The 21,132-nt window shown below is 32.0% G+C and overlaps 1 protein-coding gene across 22 annotated transcripts in view; it reads right to left on the bottom strand.

The window, feature by feature from the left end:
• LOC141550964 (uncharacterized) overlaps window positions 1–21,132 on the bottom strand; it is a 272,765-nt gene that overhangs the window by 144,169 nt on the left and 107,464 nt on the right. For 2 of the 22 annotated variants that reach the window (XR_012484751.1, XM_074282127.1), the window contains one exon: window positions 15,372–21,115. The exons of 19 other annotated variants lie outside the window; for them this stretch is intronic. Coding sequence is in view for 1 of the 3 variants with exons in the window: in XM_074282127.1 (XP_074138228.1) it covers window positions 20,854–21,115 (262 nt within the window). In the remaining 2 variants the exon portion in view is untranslated. Of the gene's footprint in view, window positions 1–15,371; window positions 21,116–21,132 lie in introns of those variants that run through there. One more of the 22 variants, XR_012484752.1, reaches the window with a different exon arrangement.

Raw genomic sequence — 21,132 nt, 5'->3', positions numbered from 1 at the left:
GAACAGGCTTGTGGTTTGTGTGTGCATGAAGTGTAATGGTATCAATTGACTCGTTCTTTGTGGTAGCTATAAAGTACTCTTGAATGTGTCAATGGAGAGAAGGCCTGCAGACAATGAAGCCATGACAGCTGAATGTCAGCAGCGACCTTGAACCTAAACTGGTTTCACCATTCCAGTGACTCCAGCTACAGTGAAGACATGCACTGGAGCTGGACCTTCGGCATTGCCTGTCATTTTCTGGGTTCAGATTGCAAGCACTTAAGTGACAATTTCACCACGTTGCTAGACCCTGCTAATATGCATCAGTGAACGTTCACTTATTAGTGATGGGGCTAACGATATGCTCAGCATTCTAATCAGACTTGCATTGGCATTTACAAAATAGAAAACACAAAGCAAAAAAAAAAAATCTTTCCTGATCTGATATTTCACATAAGCAAATTTATCCAGGGAAGATACAAAAATGCATTTTTTTTCTGAAGCAAAAGTTTCCTTGATTTTTATTGTGCATTACATACATGCATTCTTTATTGCATCAAATAACACATGATTAGTTAATTAAAAGGAGGCATCAAGGAATAATTAATATTTGTAATGCAGTGTTTCTTTAATGAAAAACAAAAGAATTCTCCTAAAGGTCACATTTGCAGATTAAATGTGCCTTTAACATAAATAGAATGTTATTAAGCTAGGCTCAATATGCAGGAGAGAACTACAAAGCCTTTTGTGGCAAGGCACTATTAATGCATGCAAGAAACAGAATCCCTTTGCTAATGCTGGAGTTGAGCAAGGTTAGCAGCTCAACTACACTCAGTGTGCCGAATATGTCTATGCAATGAAGAATTGAAGAAGGGTGAAAAAAGGGTTGGGGAGAGATTGGGAGAGAAGGAGGACTAGAAAGGGAGAGGGGAAAATAGGTAGAAAGAGAAAGAGGAGAAAGAAAAGACATAGATTGGTGGCAGACGTTCAGCCATGTGTGCACAGCAGAGGGCAGAAATACTGTATATTGACATGTAGGTATAATAAGAAGCAAGGCTAATGTATTTTTTGGTTTCATGTCATGTTATTAATATTCAAATGTTTTAAGATAATCAAAAACATGCTATAAGAATTTCGTCATCTGGTCATGAAGGACAATGATGGAGAAAATAACTTTTTTGTTTTTTAATCATGAAAAGTTTCAAAGACAAATCAATTCTTAGAATGTAAACTTGGAAAATCTATATGTGTTTGTTAAACAGAACCTGCATTCTAAAAGATACACACATATGGGGTAGCTTGAATAAAACTGTTGTTATGTTCTTATTATTTTTAAAAGTCAATGAAATTGGAGATCCATGTTTACAAAAGGAGTGTCATATATAAATATGTATATACATAAACATATACGTATGCATACATCAATTCATAAATGTATACATACACAGTATATAAACATACTATCTCTATGTATTATAGTAATATATATGAATATATATATGATATGTTGCTTGACTGAAATTAAAATCACCTTCAATGCTAGCTTATATTATAAAGAAAGAACTCTGAGGCAGACATTATAACTTTAAATTCAAGTTTGGAAGATTTCATTAATGATACAAAACTTTACATATGTTTAATTGGAAAAACTCAGAATTGGCAAATCTTTTGACATGAGATTTGAGGCAGGAAAAAGGGATGAAGGACAGTGGGGAAGTCACAGAATGGGAAAATTTACCCTATTAAAAACCATGTTGCTCAAGAAATATTCATTAGTCAAAATGTTGAATAAAAGATTCATTTATCTTATTATTTACTGCAACAATTTATGTTTGTCCCAGAACAACAATATTTGATTTAGATTTAAAGATTATGAGTGGATGCTAAAGTTACTTTCAAATATCTATGTGTATTTATCTTTAGATCACTCAGCACAACTAAAACATATTCAGGCACTTCATTCTTTTCCATTTCAAGTGTTTATAATAGGCACAGTTTAGAAAAAAAAATCACTTTGCAGAGAGGAAGTGTAAGCTTTATGAGGAATAAAATAGTTATATCAACTAAAGAATCACTCTTCCCAAATAAAAAGTGGGCAGAAGTCAAACTTACTATTTAATGACTTTAAAAAACCTCTTAAGTACACCAAAGAGTCAACATGCACCATTGTGCATAGGAAGAGAATAGTAATCATCAAACAAATCATTAACTAATTCCAAGTCAATCTTACAAAGATTGATTGATTATAGTCACCTTTATAGAGCTGCACATTCAAAATTCTCCATATTAAAACTTTATACTTCCACACATCATTGACATAACTTATAGTTTATGACATCATCTTCTGACTATAAAAATTCTCATATTTATTTTTAATTGAAATTGGTTCTATTCTTTAAAACTGAGGCCAAAAACCTTATTTTGCCAAGACAAGGTACTAATAACAATCATTTTTATTTTGAATCATTTAGATGAATTATGTTCACAAATGAAACATTTTAAAAATTTTATATTCATTTTGGGACTTATGACATATCATAGCTGGCATATGAATAGACTAAGACTATACTTAGCATATCAATATGGTATATTTCATGAATTCCATAAAGTAATTTTTTTAAATGCCAGCATTCATCATAAAGCAACATCTCTACAAATGAGGGCTGCTGGTATCATATTCCTTCCTCAATGCTTTATGTTAACTTACTCATTTCTGGCACTAAAAGGACATTCAAAGCAATAAAATCCAAATCCTAAAAAATCTGGAAGGAGTAAACCCTGTTCTTATTAGAAAGTAGGGTGTTAATTCTCAAATGAGAATTAATTGCCTGCACAAATCTGGGTTACTAAACATAAGTTTAAATACAAAAGAAGCCATAAATGAAATTCAGGTTAACAGGTCACCACAATGCCTACAGCTGCAGTATTCATTTTGGTTGGCCTACATAGAGTCAGCACATTTGATTTAACCCAAATGTATGTGGTCATGTCTGAAAAGATATGCCTTCATGAAATAGTAAAAGAGAATTTGGAGTGTGTGTGTGTGTGTGTGTGTGTGTGTGTGTGTGTGTTTGTGTACATGTTTGATATGGTTTCCTAAGAAAATATTTCCATAAAAAGCATGAATGATGAAAACTGAATTGTAGACCATCTTAGTAAATTGTGTCAAAACATGATCCTGGAAGAATGTAGTCTAAACTGGTCATTTCTCAAGAACAGAAATCTGTTAATATGAATATGAATTCATTCCCACACCCAAAGTCATGATCTATTGTGACATATACCTAACAGGACCAACATTAGTATAGATGATCAAAGACAAAAAGCACCTAAGAATCTTTTACTTTGTTGAAGATTCCTGCTGATCACTTTGCTTTCTTGAAGTAAGTGCTAGGGGAAGGTAAGCAGAGAGAGAAAGAAAACTGAAACTTGTAGCAACTTATTACCAAGTCTGAATGATTCAAGTATTTAAAATCTATTCACAGAAACACAAAATTAATACAATTTGAGGACAATTTCCATCCTTGGAAATTAAATTGCTACTCACATCTGTTTTGCTGGTGTCTGGGCTGGGGCTCTGCTGGTGTGGCCTGCCCTGGAACTGCATGCTGAATTTCCACCCTAGTACCATAGATTTTTCCTGCTGATTTTCTAAATTGTCATCAGCTGGAAAATTGTTCTACTCCATTTTTAAATATGTTCCAAGGCTCTAAAGTTTGTTTAGAATCATTATTTAAAGGAATTGGAGTAGTTTCAGGGAGAACACGGTGAGTTCCTGCCTTTACTCTACCATCTTGGCTCCACCACTCACATTTGTTTGACTGTGTTTTTTGCTTTTTTTTTTTTTTTTTTTTTTTTTTTTTTTTGTATTTCCAACACAGAGGACAGTTTCTGGTGCATACATAGTAAGTGCTTAACAAATACTTGTTGACTCACTAACTCACTAATTGAACAGTGTAGGGAAATATATCTCAGTTTCTCTTCCTTGGGTAAAGTGTGAAGATTCACCATAGAGAAGCAGAGCAGCACATACATGATTAATCTGATTCCCATGGATGGTTGAGGGACTATGGAAGTTCTCCAGTAACTTCTTGGAGTGATGCAGAAATTCCTAGTGTGCCACTAAAACATTTTTCTTTTCAGCCAAATACTTTGTCAATTCAGTAGTTTGAGCCTGTATAAATATGCAGAAAAGAAAGGAAGCCAGCACCTTGAAAAGCCATTGTCAACTTAGATAGAGTAATTCTCCCCTCTGGTCAGCTCCACCTAATAGGAATCTATTCCTCTATTTTGGAAACAATGGGAGGAGCCACGAAGGAATGTCCCCATGTTTTTGACAATCCCTTCCCCTAAGATTCAAGGACAGTTACAAAGCTACTATATTGTATTTCAATGCCTTTCACATACGAATTCTTCCAACATGATTCACTGTGAATAAGAAGATAGTGGCAAAGTCAAAGCTGGGGATGGAGGTATCATATTAGAAGGAGACAATGGCATCACAAGTGATGTATTGATTGGTGTATGAATTGGATATGTGAGGCAAAGTTGAGCAAAGTCACTGTCTCTTTCTGGGTCATCAAAAATCAGTGGCAGGACAAAAGTCAAAGTGGCTCAGGATGTAGTGGATTACCATGGTGTCTTTGATTCCTGACCAAGCTCTAAGCACTTCACTTTACCTATATCAGGTGTCTTCATGGCTGTTGGAACAAATTGTTATTATACGCCCATTCCATCAGGAAAATTCTTCAGATGCTTGGGATAAATTCTCCTTAACTCACTGAGAGATTTGAGACCTGTTGGTTACTTGACTTTGTTTAATCATTCTGCTGAGATGGTTTGCCAACGTATGGCCACTGTACATGCTACAGCTTCATGGAGCCCCAGTTGAGAATTGGCTAACAGGTGGACAGCAAAAGTGGATAAACAGCTCTGGAAAGGGGCTAGAAAGTTCTCCTCCTGAACACCTCATACATTCCAGGAACAGGAAGTCCTTTGGCATAGACCTAAAGTTCTAACTGTAAGATGAAAGAATTCTCATGTATAGATGAGAATTCATCTAAATTATAACTATGCTATAGTATAGTTATATACTATAACAACTATAAAATGAGAGAATTCAAAAGAATTTACTAAGCTTAATATTAAACTCTTTACCCTAATAATTAATGCATTTATGCAAAATGGCTGTAATATAAAAATCTTAAAGGCAGAGATGTTATTATTATTATTAAATTATTATCTATACATAAATGTCTAGCCTATTATTATTTTAGAATGGACCTATGATTTTATTGATGTAGTGAGAGAATTCTTGGTGAGGAAATCATTCTATACCAATGCAGATTGGCACCTGTTCTGTAACTTATGGAGGGTCTATGAGACCTGGGATACAGCAGATGGTTAAAAATTATTGGATTGAATGGACTAAACTAAAACGTATCTACTATGTTAAAAAAATCATGTCTTACTTTTTAGTGCCCTGTTTTGCTTTCATGTTTTTATTTATGTGTTTATTAAATTATCTATTAGGCACTTATTTTTAAATTATAGATAGGAACTTCAAACCTGAAGGTGAGCTATGCTTTCCTGAACCTCTGAGCATTCTAAGTAAGTCCACCTCACTTTATTTATTATGATCAAACACAGTTGGCTCCATGATCAATGAAGTGCTTTTCACTAAAGGAAGGCAACCTACATAAAGTTCTGAGTGCATAGATGTAACAAGTTTGGTTGCTTCTATGCATTTTTTTTTCACTGAATGACTATCTTTTAGTTATTTTGGTAGAAGCAATATGAGTAAGTTTAGTAAACTATTTGTTACCGTTATCAAACAAATTTATTTTAAAAGATAAATTACATTTACTATCATACATGATATTCTCTACAGAATCAACTTATTTTTAAAGGAAAATGCACATAAAATTCACAATAGACACTTTGTGTAAAAGCTAAGGTAAAAATATACTTCTCCTTTTGCAAATATAAATTTTGAATTTTAAAACAAATTATAATAATACATATAAAATACTGACACATCTATATCATGTCTGTTTTTCAAAGTTAAATAAATAAATAAAATTAAGACCATTAAAAACTATGGCATTAGATCTCTAATTCCTGAAACCAATATGACATTACTTCCTAACTAGCAACATGCATTTAAGATCTTTCAAAGATACAATGATTTTTACTTTAAAATATTATTTACATTCATTTACATGTCCTCTTCCACATTTTATCAAATACTTGCAAGTTGCTTTTGTTGTATTGGAGGCATATCTTTGAGAGAAATTTTCATGTTAATTTTAGTACATGTGATTTCCCTGTAAACATTGTCTGCATTAGCGTATGACACTGTAGTTTCAAATTAATCCAAATAATCCATGTATGTTTTATAACTGCATATATAGGTTATCTTAGAGATAAAATATTCTGTGATAAAATAGAGTAGCTATGCTTTGCATTTTTTTTACATAACTGATTACGTCAGCTGAAATTTATCTGATAGCTTTAAGAATGGATGATATAATGTGACCACATTAATGCTGATGTAATTAGTAAAAAAAAAATTCTTAGAATGTATTATGGAACATAAAGAAAAATGTACTCTCATTTTACTTGCTAACAAAAATTGTGATATTAATGCTATTGTAGAGCAGTACTGACATTTGGAGACATCATGTAAATCTACCTGTCATACTTAATTACAAACTGCTGAGGAGCCTACTAATAAAATTAACAAATAAAGAAAATCTAGCAATTTAAAGTATGCAACAGCTATGTGATTAAATAGATGCCAGAGTGACCACAACAGTGAACTTCTAAATGCCAAATGTCATTTAAATAATTCATCCACAAGCATGCATTTGTTGTAATAGGGTTTCAACATTTCAGTTGAAAGCATTTGAGATAAGACCAGTTCACTCAATCAGGGTCCAACTTGATTTGTCATTTAAAAATAGTTTTCTATTGGGAAATATTTGGGATAAAATGGGGCAAAGTGATATATTTTAAAATACAGTAGAACTCCTTATTAAGTAGACTCATTACTCATGGTTCCCTATGACATGGATTTAAAAAGCCATGGTTGCAATTATGTCACCCCCCACACACACTCCCAAATATATCAATTACATACAGTAAAGCATAGACCTACGTGAACATAACCAATGTTGTCTAAGATATTAAGATAATTCTATCTTCTGACACTATCAGCATCACAAAAGAGTTCTAATATATTATTTTCAAGGAGTCACAATTTCTTCCTTCAAACACAGAAGAATAAAAATTGTATAACACATAATAATGTTCTTAATATGATCATGTGACTTTAAGCATTATGTGCATAGGAACTTAGAAGACAATATCTTCATGATATTTAAGATATAGAGCCCTGCCTTATGAAATATGCATCTCATTATTTAGACAGCTCAAAAACTTAATTTGTAAGAAGTATGTTTTATGCTTGGTCATCATCATATAACTATAAAGGGGAACCAATTCTAAATTTACTCATGTCACAATAGATATTTATTTTGGAGACTTTGTCCATATTTTACTTTTTAAAATAATGTACATTATTTTTCAATAAAAAGTACTTTTTTATAAGACATGCATTAATCAGACCTTCTGATATATTGACTGATGAGAAGTTCTATATTAAAAACAATCCTATTGTCCACATTTCCCATTGTTAAAATGTTAGGGAGGCAAAGGATAAAATAAAGCACCTCATTTATGAATTTGTATTTAAAATGTACGAGAAATTGTAAAAATCAACAGTCTCAGACCCTGCAGAGGTATTGTATATTCTTCTGCATCAGTGTCTACTAGCAGTAGCCTGTCCTCATTAAACATGCATCTAAGGTTTTAAAGCTACAGATACATTATGAATCTTCCTGGTGGAGGTCCTATACACAAACTGTGGCATAGTAAATACATTATTCCATTAAAGAGCTCTTGTTTCCTTTAGAATAACATCATTTAAAATGAACCTTCTCCATATTAAGTGGTTGACAGATAGCTAAATGTAGCATAAACAAAAATAGGTTTTACATTACAGCTGTACACAATGCACCTTTGTATAGTTGACTGATTGCTTACAACAATAAAAAAATAACTATAGCATTCTGCTGTCAAACTTTCTGGTTAGTTTATGGTGAACTTCAAAAATATAGTTCCCTTTTCTCAAATGCAATTAATTTGAAGATAAAAGTAATTTGGAGCCATGAAATATAAATATTTAGCCTCAAAGAGCAGATTGTTTTTTGTTAATTCAATAACAATAGATAAAGTTTCACATCACTAATTCTCCAAAGAGTACCATGTTATTACTTACATATGCAAAGGAATGCTTTATGTGGAGAGGACTACAATATTATTAATATAAAAATGAAAAGTATTTATTTACAAATTTTGACAGTTGTCATGGACATAACTGTTTCAAGTGGCATTTTTGACAAAACAATGTACTAGTTTAGAGTTATACAGAACAGAAAGATTTTTCCCCCCTGAGTATTTACAATAAAAAATGCATCATCAATGTAACTTCTCTTTTAAAGGGAAAAGAATGAATTCTATAAAACAACCCATCCATTGCAGTTTCTATAAGAACAAATGAATGCGAGTGTTAACAAGGCCTAATCTTCCCTTTTGTATTTGTTTCTTCATTAAGCTCTAACTATGCTTTGGCTCTTGTATACTGAAGATTTGATGTGAAGATGGTATGACAGGCTTGGCTTCTCCCAATGCAGCTGGCACTGCTGATGCCAAAAGCCAGAGCCTGTTGTAGTGGGATCATGAGAGATACCGTTCAGAGCACAGTTTTTCTGTCAGTTTCCCATCCGCCTCAGAGTGCTGAGCTCCATCCCTGAATCCCCTTAATGAGAAGTGGAGGACAATACCAGTATTGTTGTTTCTATTCGCAATCTTGTGGAAAGAACAATCGCTGTTTACCCAAGCATTTGTACTACCCAAACTCTGTCGATAATTACTTCTAGAGTCCCTGATTAACTCTGCTCTCTGCCTCAGCACAAAAAGCTATTGAGATAGACACCAGACAACTTTCTATCTCTTCAGAGTCTTTTAACAGTTTACTGAATATTACCTCATATTTATCAGAGAATAAGTATACAGATACATAATTCGCACTCGGCACATCTATGGTGTGGGAATACATCAGGAGCCATATGGTTTTCTCCCTGCTCCCCATCATTTGAAAAAAAAAGTCTAAAATACTTTCCCTTTTCAGTTCCTAATTCCAACTCTCATAGTCTAATAACTAAAAAATCATTACATCTAGCAGTAATATCTCTAATCACTTTATTTCTTTTGACTTTTTTATAGTATGGTAGAAGAGTCCTATTTATGTAATTATAATATGGCTCTATGATATGCTTTTGTTTTCCAAAACCTAACAAAATGGAACTGTTGCTATGCCTATTTTCATGATACTGGTAATAATTTTAATCTGTCAAATCACTCTTACCCCTCCCCCACTACTCTTCCCACCCCACATGCAGTCTGCTGTTAGCGGTATGCAAAACACCATCATGAATATGCGTAATTATGGAGATTCATGGTAATTTTTCAGGGTTATCCGATGTGACGTTTATAGGACAGCAGCATACATCAATTTAAACGAGAGTGACAAATATCTTATCCTTCTTATTTCTATAGTATTTTTAATATTTTCTTGGCCTCTCTCTAGGGAGAAGTATGAACTAGTAAGAATTTGAATAATAAAAATTTTACACAATCAAATACTTTGCTAAAATTCTATTTTTGAAAACATATTTTGAAAGAAATCCTTTGCCTTGAAATTTAAGAATTATTTTTATTTAATTTTTTAAAATTTCATTAATTCTCATGTGTTTCCACATCTACCAAGACATAAAGATTTTCTTATGCTTTGGCTTCTTAAGATGAGTATGAACTGCTTAATTATTCTTAAACTGTGGCTGCTTGCTTGACAGAATGATTTGGCAAACATCATCTACCAACTTTATTAAGCATAGTTGCTTGAAACAATAATCTGATTGTGGCATATTTGAATTTTGTTCTAAGTCTGTTGCACCTCCTAGAGGCTTGCATATTATCTTTATTTCAGTGACTAATTAGGACTAGCTTGACAATTTCATATTTACAGTGATTACTAAGTAGGAATCCTTTTTCTTGTTCAGTATGTTTGTCGTGAATACTCTACAATACTAATTACATTCAAGAAATAAAAAGCTCCACAATTTGATTGAGAGACATCTTAAGCTTAAAATTAGTATATGTGAATTGTATCCAGAATTTTAAATGGAGGAGTAATTAATACTTACTTCATATGCAGTCACTAAAGCGATGAAATAACTGTATGAGATCAAGTCATTATATCAGCCATATTTTTAAGTGTATTAACAATAAAGGCTTTAAAATTAGCTTGATTGCAAATGACCCTCCCCCACCTCACCTGACTAGATTCAGAATTTCATTTTCTCAATCATATACTTTCAGGATTTTATTTTGGGGTCAAACCTTTACAATTAAATGTTCTTCAGGAGTATAGTGATAACATACAGTCATGAATACTTCTTGTACAATTAGTAGGGCCTGCTGTGGAAGTATACTGCTAATAGAAATAGTAATGAATGATACTATGGCATTAGTATGCCAAAGTAGGTTTGAGAAAGCCAGCTTTCATGATGCATATATAATTGTATGTTACATCTAAATATCACTGTATGTTGCTTTAGAAATGATCATTTAGAAAAGTAGATTAGAATCGTTCTTTTTATAAGTTCCAATTGATTATAAAATCATTTCGATAGTATATTAAGCTTAAAGACTTGAGATAGTAAATGGTTCAGTCTTTTGCAGTTGCATTTTTTTTTAATGTGGTACTTTTAAAGACACACAATGACTATGTCTACATACACATATAAAGTGAAGTGAAGAATTGAAGCAATCATCCAAATAATTCAAGGGGAAAAAAACCACTTTTGCTTCAATTATCTATTCCATGCATAAGTGGGGGGTTGGACTGAATTGTTCAAATAATTGCCTTGATTCTCTTCCTTTTGCATGTGTAGACACATTTTACATTCATATTTGTCAAACATTTGCAACTTACACACATTTAGCATAAAAACATGTTCCCATGACAAAGTTTCAACAATATTTTCATATCTATAAATTCTACTTATTGGTTTCCAATAAAAGGCTCATTCACACCTGTGCGTGTGTAAATATAATATAATTATTTCACAGAAATATTAGATGGGTCATCTTATAAATTTGTTAAATGGCCCAGTAAATAATTTTGTTTTTATACAAACTGGTGATAGCTGGCTTTTTTAAAAATCCCACTAATGTTTTATCTAAGAGAAGCTTAATATTACATAATCTTCATTGACTATAAGCCCATCGTCTTTAATTGATTTGAAGGCAGGCATATTCATACATTTGTGAACTTACAATAAATTCAATATAAAAAAAATCTGAGAAGCACATACTATAGATTATCCTCTTTTTAAGACAGAAGAGTAATGAATATTTTAATATTAATAGAGAAAACCAAATATCAGAATACTTTATGTCCCACATTTTCAGAAACTTACATTTATTATTAAAAATTGAAATATGTAATAGATTTTACAGTAACTTTTCCCAAAGGTGTTGACCTAAACAATAATATTTTTAATTGCTGACACATATCTTAAGTTTTATATTTACTGAATATATGAAGTATATTTTCAGCGCATTTTGAAAATTCATTATATTTATGAAAATGTAAAGAAGTCAACATTTCAGAGTTTGGAAGTCTGGACCTATAGGCCTCTTTGGTGACTAAGTTAAATCTTTATATTGACCTACAAAAAAAAAAAGGGACTTTGAAGCAATGTAAAGCATTTCTAATATAATGTCTTTTATACTGGTACCACATCAAAAATAGGTTTTATATTCTCATAAAAAGTAAATACTTGGTTTTCTTAAAATATTTTGAAAACATTGTACTATGAGTTTTTATAACTGTCAGTGATTATTACTTGAATATTTAAAATGCTTGAAGTATGTATCGATTATTCAATGAAAATGAAGTATTGTATGCTATAAATTTGGTACCTTTGGCTCATGTATAGCAATCATTTAAATTTTCATATTTTCCTTAAAAGTATGTAATTGATGCTTATAGTACAAGCAAAATCTATTCTTTCCTCATAAAAACACATGAAGCAGATATAAAATTGAACCTTTCTTGGGTTTTTTTCCTGCTCAAATATTGTTTTAATTTTTAATCAAGTATTTGTATACTTTTTATTTATGCAAAATTCAGTTCCCAAAATTAAATGGACACATTTTTATAAATGCCATGTAGTGGATTTTATAGATATTTTCTCTTTGGCATAGATAAGGAAGAAAAACATAATAATTTGGTGTCAAACATCTGTCTCATAATCATATGCGATAAATTCATAAGAAATATAGAAAAGATATTTATGAACTGTTACTACTAAGCTAGTCTTATTTATCTTAGAAGATTTTTCATGTATAAGTGGAAAACAAACTTTTCTTCAAGAGGTCTGTGAACCGAACAATAAATGTCAGGTCTAAATCCTGTATGAAAATCAGTTCAGTTTAATCCCAGATAGTCTTCAGCATGCAAATGAATACTAGAGGTTTCCCTTGGCCCGCTGTCATACAAGCAGCCAATTTACAGACACTGGCACACTGTATGTGTTATGGGTTCTCCTACTGCCCCTCCCCCTCTATCCTAAGACTTGGTCTCAGCTGCCTGCCTTTCACAGAAAACCACAAACCAAGGAAACATATCAGTAATAGCGCCCTGTAAATTAACTTGACATTTGATGCAGAAAAAACCCTAAAAGCTTACAAAAGACATTGAAAACAAAAGCCACTCAGGACCCACACTACATATATTGTGGATTTAAGAGATCTGGAAGGTGGTTATTCTATTGTAACCAACACATACAGCCTTCATCTTCTTTGTTAAGACAATTCAGTCATTCTTTGTTAAAGGCATAGTATCAGTCAAACAAGAAAACTGTAATTTGCACACACATATACACACATTTACACAAACACACATGTAAGAATACAATTCCCTTAAAGCCCAAACAATTTTTAATAATACATGCCTAGGACCTTTTTTTTAACATTAAAAGAATTAAGCAAAGCATTCCTAACATTGAAAGAAGCTTAAAAATATTGCTTTATGTTTCCTTAGTCAATAAGACATGTTGACGTTGCTAAGATGTAAATAATGTAAGACTGGTGTTTGGTGAGTGCTATGAACCTTGCTGAACATGGGGTATTCACAAATATTATTGTATCTTGAAAATATTGCCATTCTAAGTATTTCTCCTTTTCCTTCTCTCTCTCTCTCTCTCTCTCTCTCTCTCTCTCTCTCTCTCTCTCTCTCTCTCTCTCTCTCTCTCTCTCTCTCTCTCTCTCTCTCTCTCTCTCCTCCCTCTCTCTCTCTCTCTCTCTCTGTCTCCCTCTCTCTTTTTTCCCTTTCTCTTTCTTCCCCTTCTCTCTCCCTCTGTCTCTCTTTCTTTTGAAAACAAATTCCTTTTTTGTAAATTTTTTTGATTCAAAGAGGAACTATTGATAAAAATATTAATTTTTATATTAGCCTCAATGTATAGATGGTGTGAGACATGGCATATTTAAGCTATTAGACATATAGAAATGTTAACATTATTATGCGTTATTGTGTCTGTCTTGTGTTCTCCCTCCTCCTTTTCCCCCTCTTTTTTTTCTTTCTTTTTCTCTCTGTCTCTGTCTCTCTGTCTCTCTCTTTCTCCCCCTTTCCTCTCTCTCTCTGTAGAACTGACAGTACTGTATCTTACAAATGTTTGGACTTATAGTTTACAAGCACAGAACTGGACTGGTAAAATGTATAATCTGAGCATCTGTGCTTCTTGATATTCATGGATTTATTTACAAGTCCCTGTGTTCTACTTTTTGCCTGTTTCTATGTTTTATATTACTGTCATGCCTATATTCTTGTGGGAATTTCAAATAAGAATCAAGATATAACTGGCAAATATTCTGCAATATAGTTTGCATTTCCATAATTTAGCTGTTTTTTTTAAAGAGACCATTTAAAAAGGTTTATGGACTTAAGGATATAGAAAGAGTATTTTGATTGGCTTTTTCAGTACTCCAACTACTTACGGTTCAGTTCGTGTAAAATGGATGTAATAAAGTGAATTTATGTACATGTATATGCTTGTGTATATGTAAATGCATTTAGAATGAAAAAGTTCATAAATCTTGGTCAAATTTACTGATTAACTTCAGCACTTTCAGGCTGGCAATATTTAAATTTTTCACAAAAGAGTTCAAAGGTAAAAAGGCTAGCATGTTATTTTTTCTCCTTTAGATGTCAGGCTAACAAAGCTTAAATATTGACAAGAGATAGTATTTCTGTTCATTTCTTTTTTCACTAATTTTTTAACAAGCTACCCTTGAGTCCATATCACCAGTAATAAATATATCTTTTCTTCATTTTCCAACTGTAAAGGCATAAATACTACTAAATTATTCAATTAGCACAAAAAATCAGAATTTTAGCTTACTTTGCAATTGGTTTGCAGAAATTTTTCCCCAAAGCTCCACTTTCATAATATCAATATGCTTCTTTTCAGAATAAGTATTTACTAGCTTTACACGATTTTGAAACCATAGAGCCTTAATACATGTTTTGCTATTTATATCTCTAGTTCTAATTACCAAAGAGCTAAATTGGAATGACAGTGAAATGATTTGATAAATGTCATTTGGAGTACCCACCTTTTGGAACACTGCATATAAGAAAATGTAATGGGGGAGCACTGCAATGCTAATCTTTTGACCAACAATCTTGAAAATAAACATTATATTTAGCACTAACAGTGTGTGTGAGAAAATTATTAAACATAAACATTCTCATAAAGACATGTTATATTCATAAATGTGGGATATGTAAAATACTCAGATGGTCACATGGATAGTTGCAACACATGCTAAGCAGCAGATTATTAAAGAAGATCCATTCTTTATTGGAGGGGGGATAAGAGAGGGAGACATATTTTACAGACAGAAGCTAAACAATTCTGTTTAACACAACTCTGTCTAGTTGATTGTAAGGCATGTGCAGTATTTTTCCAAAGCTCTGTCATCAATAGTAAAGCAATTTACAGCTGAGGATTTTTTTTTAGAAGACGTTCATTTTATTAAGAGTCAATAAGAAAGGTTGTGCAGAAAGATATACATGTATTTGCAATTCATATTGTTGCTGTGTTCCTATTGTATTCTGAGCTTCCATCATGGTTGGGCGATGGAAAGCTGGCATTCAGTGCAGGAGAGTTTAAAAAAAAAATCTCGGCATTTCCTGATTAGTTTCTAATTATTACCATGGCTCTTTATTTAAAAATACAGACAAACAAGCAGTATATGAATATATGCACAGATGATATACATGCTGGTAAATAACATTAATAATCCTTTGAGTTGAAGGGGGAGATGCTTTCATTCTGGACTTTCAAACACCTCAGTCTACCCATTCAAAGAGATGACAGAAAAATGAGTCTAAATGTGCAGGCATTAAACATTTAAATTCTCTACTCCCTGGTCATTATACCAACTGACATATTTTACACCTTCCCCTCCCCCACCATGCTTTTGCTGATTTGACTTCATTTACATTGGCTCATTATGCACCCAGTCTTTGTTCTACAGAATGGAATACAGTATAGTGACAAAGCAAAACATACATGTAGTCTAGAATATTTTTCTAATTTAAAAATTAGGTTCCACTACTTGAAATTTACATTTAACTATTCAACATTGTTTAAATAGAAGGCAAGCCTTTTCTTATATAATAACTATAATCTATATGTAATTATTTTAAAAGGAGAATATGACTTTTGGCTAAAATTATCTCAAAATGTCACTAAAAAAGGACATTTAAGACCTTTTATCACAAATATTCTCCTAACACCTAAGCAATATTATCATATTAGAAATATCAGGTATCTCTATACATGCCTTTACCTAAATTTCTATGTAGGCCTAAAAGGGAAGCTTTTATCCATTTTCTATAAAATCCATTGTTTAGGGGTGCATCGGATGGGTTTCTGTGTATGTACATATGGGTGTGTGATTTTTTAACATCAAGCAATAAACAAAATTTCAATTTCTAAGAAAATGTGCAGATCCCTTCTTTACATGTTCTTCAATTAGAAAGGTTTTCTGATTTACAAACCAAATTTTCATTAAATTAAAAGGAAGTCCTGGCTGACCAACCACATGGAAAAAATATGAAACTTACATTCAGCTTTAAATGTCTATCCCCATGACAATGCACACTATCTTTTCATTTGTTACAACCAATGGAGACATGGGATTAATCTAATACAGCCTAATTAACCACCCATTCACACATGAGGGTTTTTCATAGTATTGGTGGCACAAATGCTACTTTGTACCACGGTTACATTTGCATTTGTTTGAAGTTGAGTAACAGATATTGTAAAATGCAAATAAAAATTTTTTAATAGTGAAACAGGAGAAAGACCACAATTTTGAAGGTAGAAGTCTTTTTCCTATATAGATGATTATTCCATGTATAATTTATAACTTCACTTTCAATATTAGGATTTAGCATGTTATCTAATTTTTGCTCATATCAATGTTATAGTCATCTTTCTTATTTGCTACATAGCAACAATACTTCAGATAAGGCGATGTCCTTGGAGAAAGATGTGGGCCATTTCATGACTTCATCACTAACTCATTGAATGGCCTTTGGCAATCCACTTAACCTGCTTGTGCCTTGGTTTCCTCATCTATAAAAAGGGGGTCTTTGTCCCTCATCTACCTCATGGGGAATTCTATAAGGATTAATTAGAATAAAATATTAGTCCTAAGAGAAATACAGTATCTTATTGATGCAAGCTTTTGTTGTTTTCCATTAATTATTTTTATTGTCATGTATTTTGCAATACTTAATTAGAGAAATGCACTTGCTGCATATCAGTTCTATATATTCAATTTTAATTTCTATTATTAAAGTTTAAATTTGGGGCTCTATAGTATTCAGAAACAAAACATGTGATGAGTTGGGTTTCCTAAAATGAAGAAAAATCATATGTGGTTTGATGAAATATTACATAATAACACCACCACCTTTGGAAACTTTCAAATTACTCTATAAGAGCATTTTGTATAACAGACTGGAGCTGCATGAATTGCAAGCATTTCCCAAAAAGTATTTAACACAGACTTCCAATCTATAAGAGAATTAATTCAATAAAGTATCCTCTTCCTGGTGATATCTACAATAAAGAGAAATTCTATATAGAAATCAGAATTGTGAAAGTCTGAAAGTTTCATTTGTGTACTAGAAATGAGAGATGAATGGTAACTGGGTGATAGTGAATCTGAGAGAAAGTGCTATTAGTGGTCATTCAGGTCCCTCTGAAAACTGATGCAGCAGATCACTCAACTCAACACTACCACCAAATTACACATTGTATAGATTTAGAATTTCCTTTCTATAGATTTAACTAAATTTCATAGGTTTAACATAGGTTACATTTTTGGAAGTTAACATTTTAGTCAATGTAAAAATCAGATCCAAGTAATCATCTGATTGATAGTTACTCTGAGCAATTTTAGTCCCTTTCTTATAAGAATTAAGCCTTATATATAAACAATAAAGTACTTTTTTTTGTAGATAGTCTTTATGAAACAGTGAAATTAGATGTGATCAAAAGATGCCATGGTTTAATTAAGACATAGTTTCAAGGTGAAGAAAAGGTGAATTTGTCCCTGCCACTGGGGGTGTTATCTGGAAACAGTTTAGTGAGGAAGACCTACTGAGTCTTTGCCACACTTCATTCTTCCACAATCATTTATTTAGACTCCTGCCTCAAAACAGAAGGCCTGAATCAATGGTATACAATAGTACTACAAGCTCTGGTTGACTCTGATCAATTTGTATAGGCACTGCCCAAAGATGATCTAAAAATTAATCTAAACTTGTTTTTAGTATCATCTACATTCGGGGAATTGAACAAAATGAAGGAACTGGAAGAGTTGCTTTTACTTTATATTCTAAGGTGGGTCATGGGCAACTAGGTGGTACAATGGATAACGTGCTGAGTTAGGAGTTAGAAGATCCAAGTTCAAATCAGACGTTAGAAACTTACTAGCTGTGTGATCCTGGACAAGTCACTTCATCCAGTTTGCCATTTTTCTCATCTATAAAATGGATTGGAGAAGGAAATGGCAAACCACTTTAGTATCTTTGCCAAGAAAACCCCAAATTTTCAGTTTCAAAGAATTCACAAGGGAAAAACAAGCTAAACAAACAATCCAAATACAGGAAGCCATAGTTAATCAGTGCTTTATAGGAGTAAAGGAAGATGCATGTTGAGCCAAATCAATGAATTATTTAGGTATAATTGAAAGTAAATGTGTTTGGATGTTGAATACCTTATTCAGGCCAGTGTGGTCCGCCAATGCACTGGATTCCTCTTGATATGTTGTTCTATGAATATAGTTTTCATTTGGTTAAAGTGTTGATGTCAGTTCTATCATAAAAATTGGACATTTCTTGAAGCAACAACTATGCTTTTTCTTTCACATCTTCCATGGTATATAACCTGAATTCTTAGTGTTGTACTAAAATTTGTATTTTATTGCATATGCTTTGTATTTATATATATATATAATATATATTTATTATTATTACATACATTATTAATTATATTATACACACACACAGACACACAGACACACACAGACACACACAGACACACACACACACACACACACACACACACATATTTGTATATTCCCCTGGTCATATGTAAGCTCTTTGGAACAGGAACTACTAAATCTGTGTCTTTATATTGCCAATGCTTACTTAGCACAGGGCCTTATATAAAGAAGTCACTTAAATGAGTGTCTAATTTTTGGACTAAATAAATATTTACTGTTAAATCTAGTTCAGCTTCCAAAATAGTTGATTTGGGAGAAATATTTAATTCATAATAGTCTATATCTATTGTAGTCTTATAATTTATTTCCAGATCCAATCACAGAGTCAGAGCTGGAGGATACCAAAGATGTCATTTAATCTAATTCATTAATCTCACAAATGAAGAAAACAAGGGCTAGAGAGTTCAAATGACTTGTCCTATGTCACACATTTTGTTAATGGCAGAGTTGAGACTCAATAATAAGCAAATTGTGTTGTCTATATACAATGCGTTATTAAGAATCTTATGGAATATCAGATTTTAAGACATTTAAGCCAAAAATCATTAGGTTCTTCCTGAATTACTACAAGAGGGAGCTAAAGAATCCATAATTAAGGTATTTCCCACACATAAACAAAAATATTTGACTAAAAGGTAAAAGAATAAGGAAATGCATGTGCTTTGAAATAAATAATAACTAGCATTTATATAGTATTTTAAGGTTCATATTTACAAAGATTATCTCATCTTATCCTCCAAACAATTCTGAGAAGTAGACGTATGATTAGTCACTGAAGGCACACTTCAATACCTTTAAAAGACAAATTAATGATGATATTTAATGATTGTTCATAAACTCTAATGACACATTTGTAATTTATTGGCGTTTTTATCTAGGTACATCATACACACTCTAAATAGGTTCTAGAATATTATCAAAAACCTCATGCTAGAATTGGTACAAAAATCTGTCAGATATAGAGAGGAGGGCCTTCATATAATAAGCCTGAATATTGCTCCCATATTTAACTATTAATGAAATATTTTTTTAAAACCAGAAGCTTTTCAGTTTGGTTTATATGGAATATGTGTGTGTGTGTGTGTGTGTGTGTGTGTGTGTGTGTGTGTGTGTGTGTATGGAATGCCTATCTGTATTTTATATGTACATTTTGAGTATATGTATATATATGCTGTGAATTTGTGTAGGTAGTCATGAACCACATTTAATAAAAAATTAATAGAAACTTCTATAGAAATTTCTGAGAAAATAAAAAATTTTTGAACTGGTGTTAGAAGAACTTATGTTGATGAGGCCATAAATTTACACAAGTAGCAAATAATTTACCAAATTCTAATTAGAACTTAATTTTCAGATAAAAAAATAATATTGTATGTAAAAAGAATCTGTTTCAAATTTATACTTGTTTTGGACAATGTTTTTAAAAATTAAATAGTATCACTTATTTTATAGATATGAATAGGCCAAAGTATTTTAATTTAAAAGTTTTTATATATTTGAGCAAAAAATATATTTTAATTTAACAAGTTTAATTTTAATTTGACTTATAGGGAATTCTACAAGATTATTTTAATTGACTAAATATTCCACCTGTCAGTTTAGATTTTCTTTCACTAACATCTGACTCATTATGGCATAGAAGTGACCCCAGATTCTCAAAGGTCAAGGTTGGTAGAACACAGACACTAACAGGGTGTACTTACACCAGTCTAGAATATAGACCCATTGACAGGCTGTATTTGTCTTCTCACAATCAGTCTGGCCAATTTGTGGAGAGTTATCACCAGATTGACTTTAAGGTAATGGACTTTTTCAGTTACAGATAATTCTTTTTTTTTTAAATCTCAAAGGATTGTGATCAGTATTAGTAATTGGTTTATACATATTGAAATGTTGAAGTAAATATATACTAACAGAATCCCTGCTTAAAATCTTATCTAAGGAAAAATTTAAATGTACCAATAATAGCATTTTAAATTTCTAAGAAGATAAAAATAATTCAAAAGTCTTTTTTAAAGAATTGTACTAAATGGCATGGTGATAATCTATAGTTATTTTTAATTATTTTATTCAGTTCAATTTATCAGATATTTATTAAGCAAAAGTTCTTGTGAAAAGTTCTATACTAGCTGTAAGGGTAGATACAAAGTTTAAATATGGCATATTCTCTGCCCTCATGGAGCTTACAATGTAGCAAAGTGAAAGAATAGATACATAAATAACTGCAAATAACACAATAATATTTGCATTACACAAGTGCAAAATGAAATCCCATATGAAGTCCAAAAGAAAAATCTTTGTTGAATGGAATAAAAAAAGGGATGGCAGTTGAGTTTGAGAATGAGGATTCAGCACTCTGAAGACAAGGTGAAA

This window comes from Sminthopsis crassicaudata, chromosome 1, assembly GCF_048593235.1.
Source record: "Sminthopsis crassicaudata isolate SCR6 chromosome 1, ASM4859323v1, whole genome shotgun sequence".
NCBI classification, from domain to species: domain Eukaryota; kingdom Metazoa; phylum Chordata; class Mammalia; order Dasyuromorphia; family Dasyuridae; genus Sminthopsis; species Sminthopsis crassicaudata.
The sequence above is the reverse complement of the archived record's forward strand: the minus strand, read 5'-3'. Positions and strand labels throughout refer to the sequence as shown.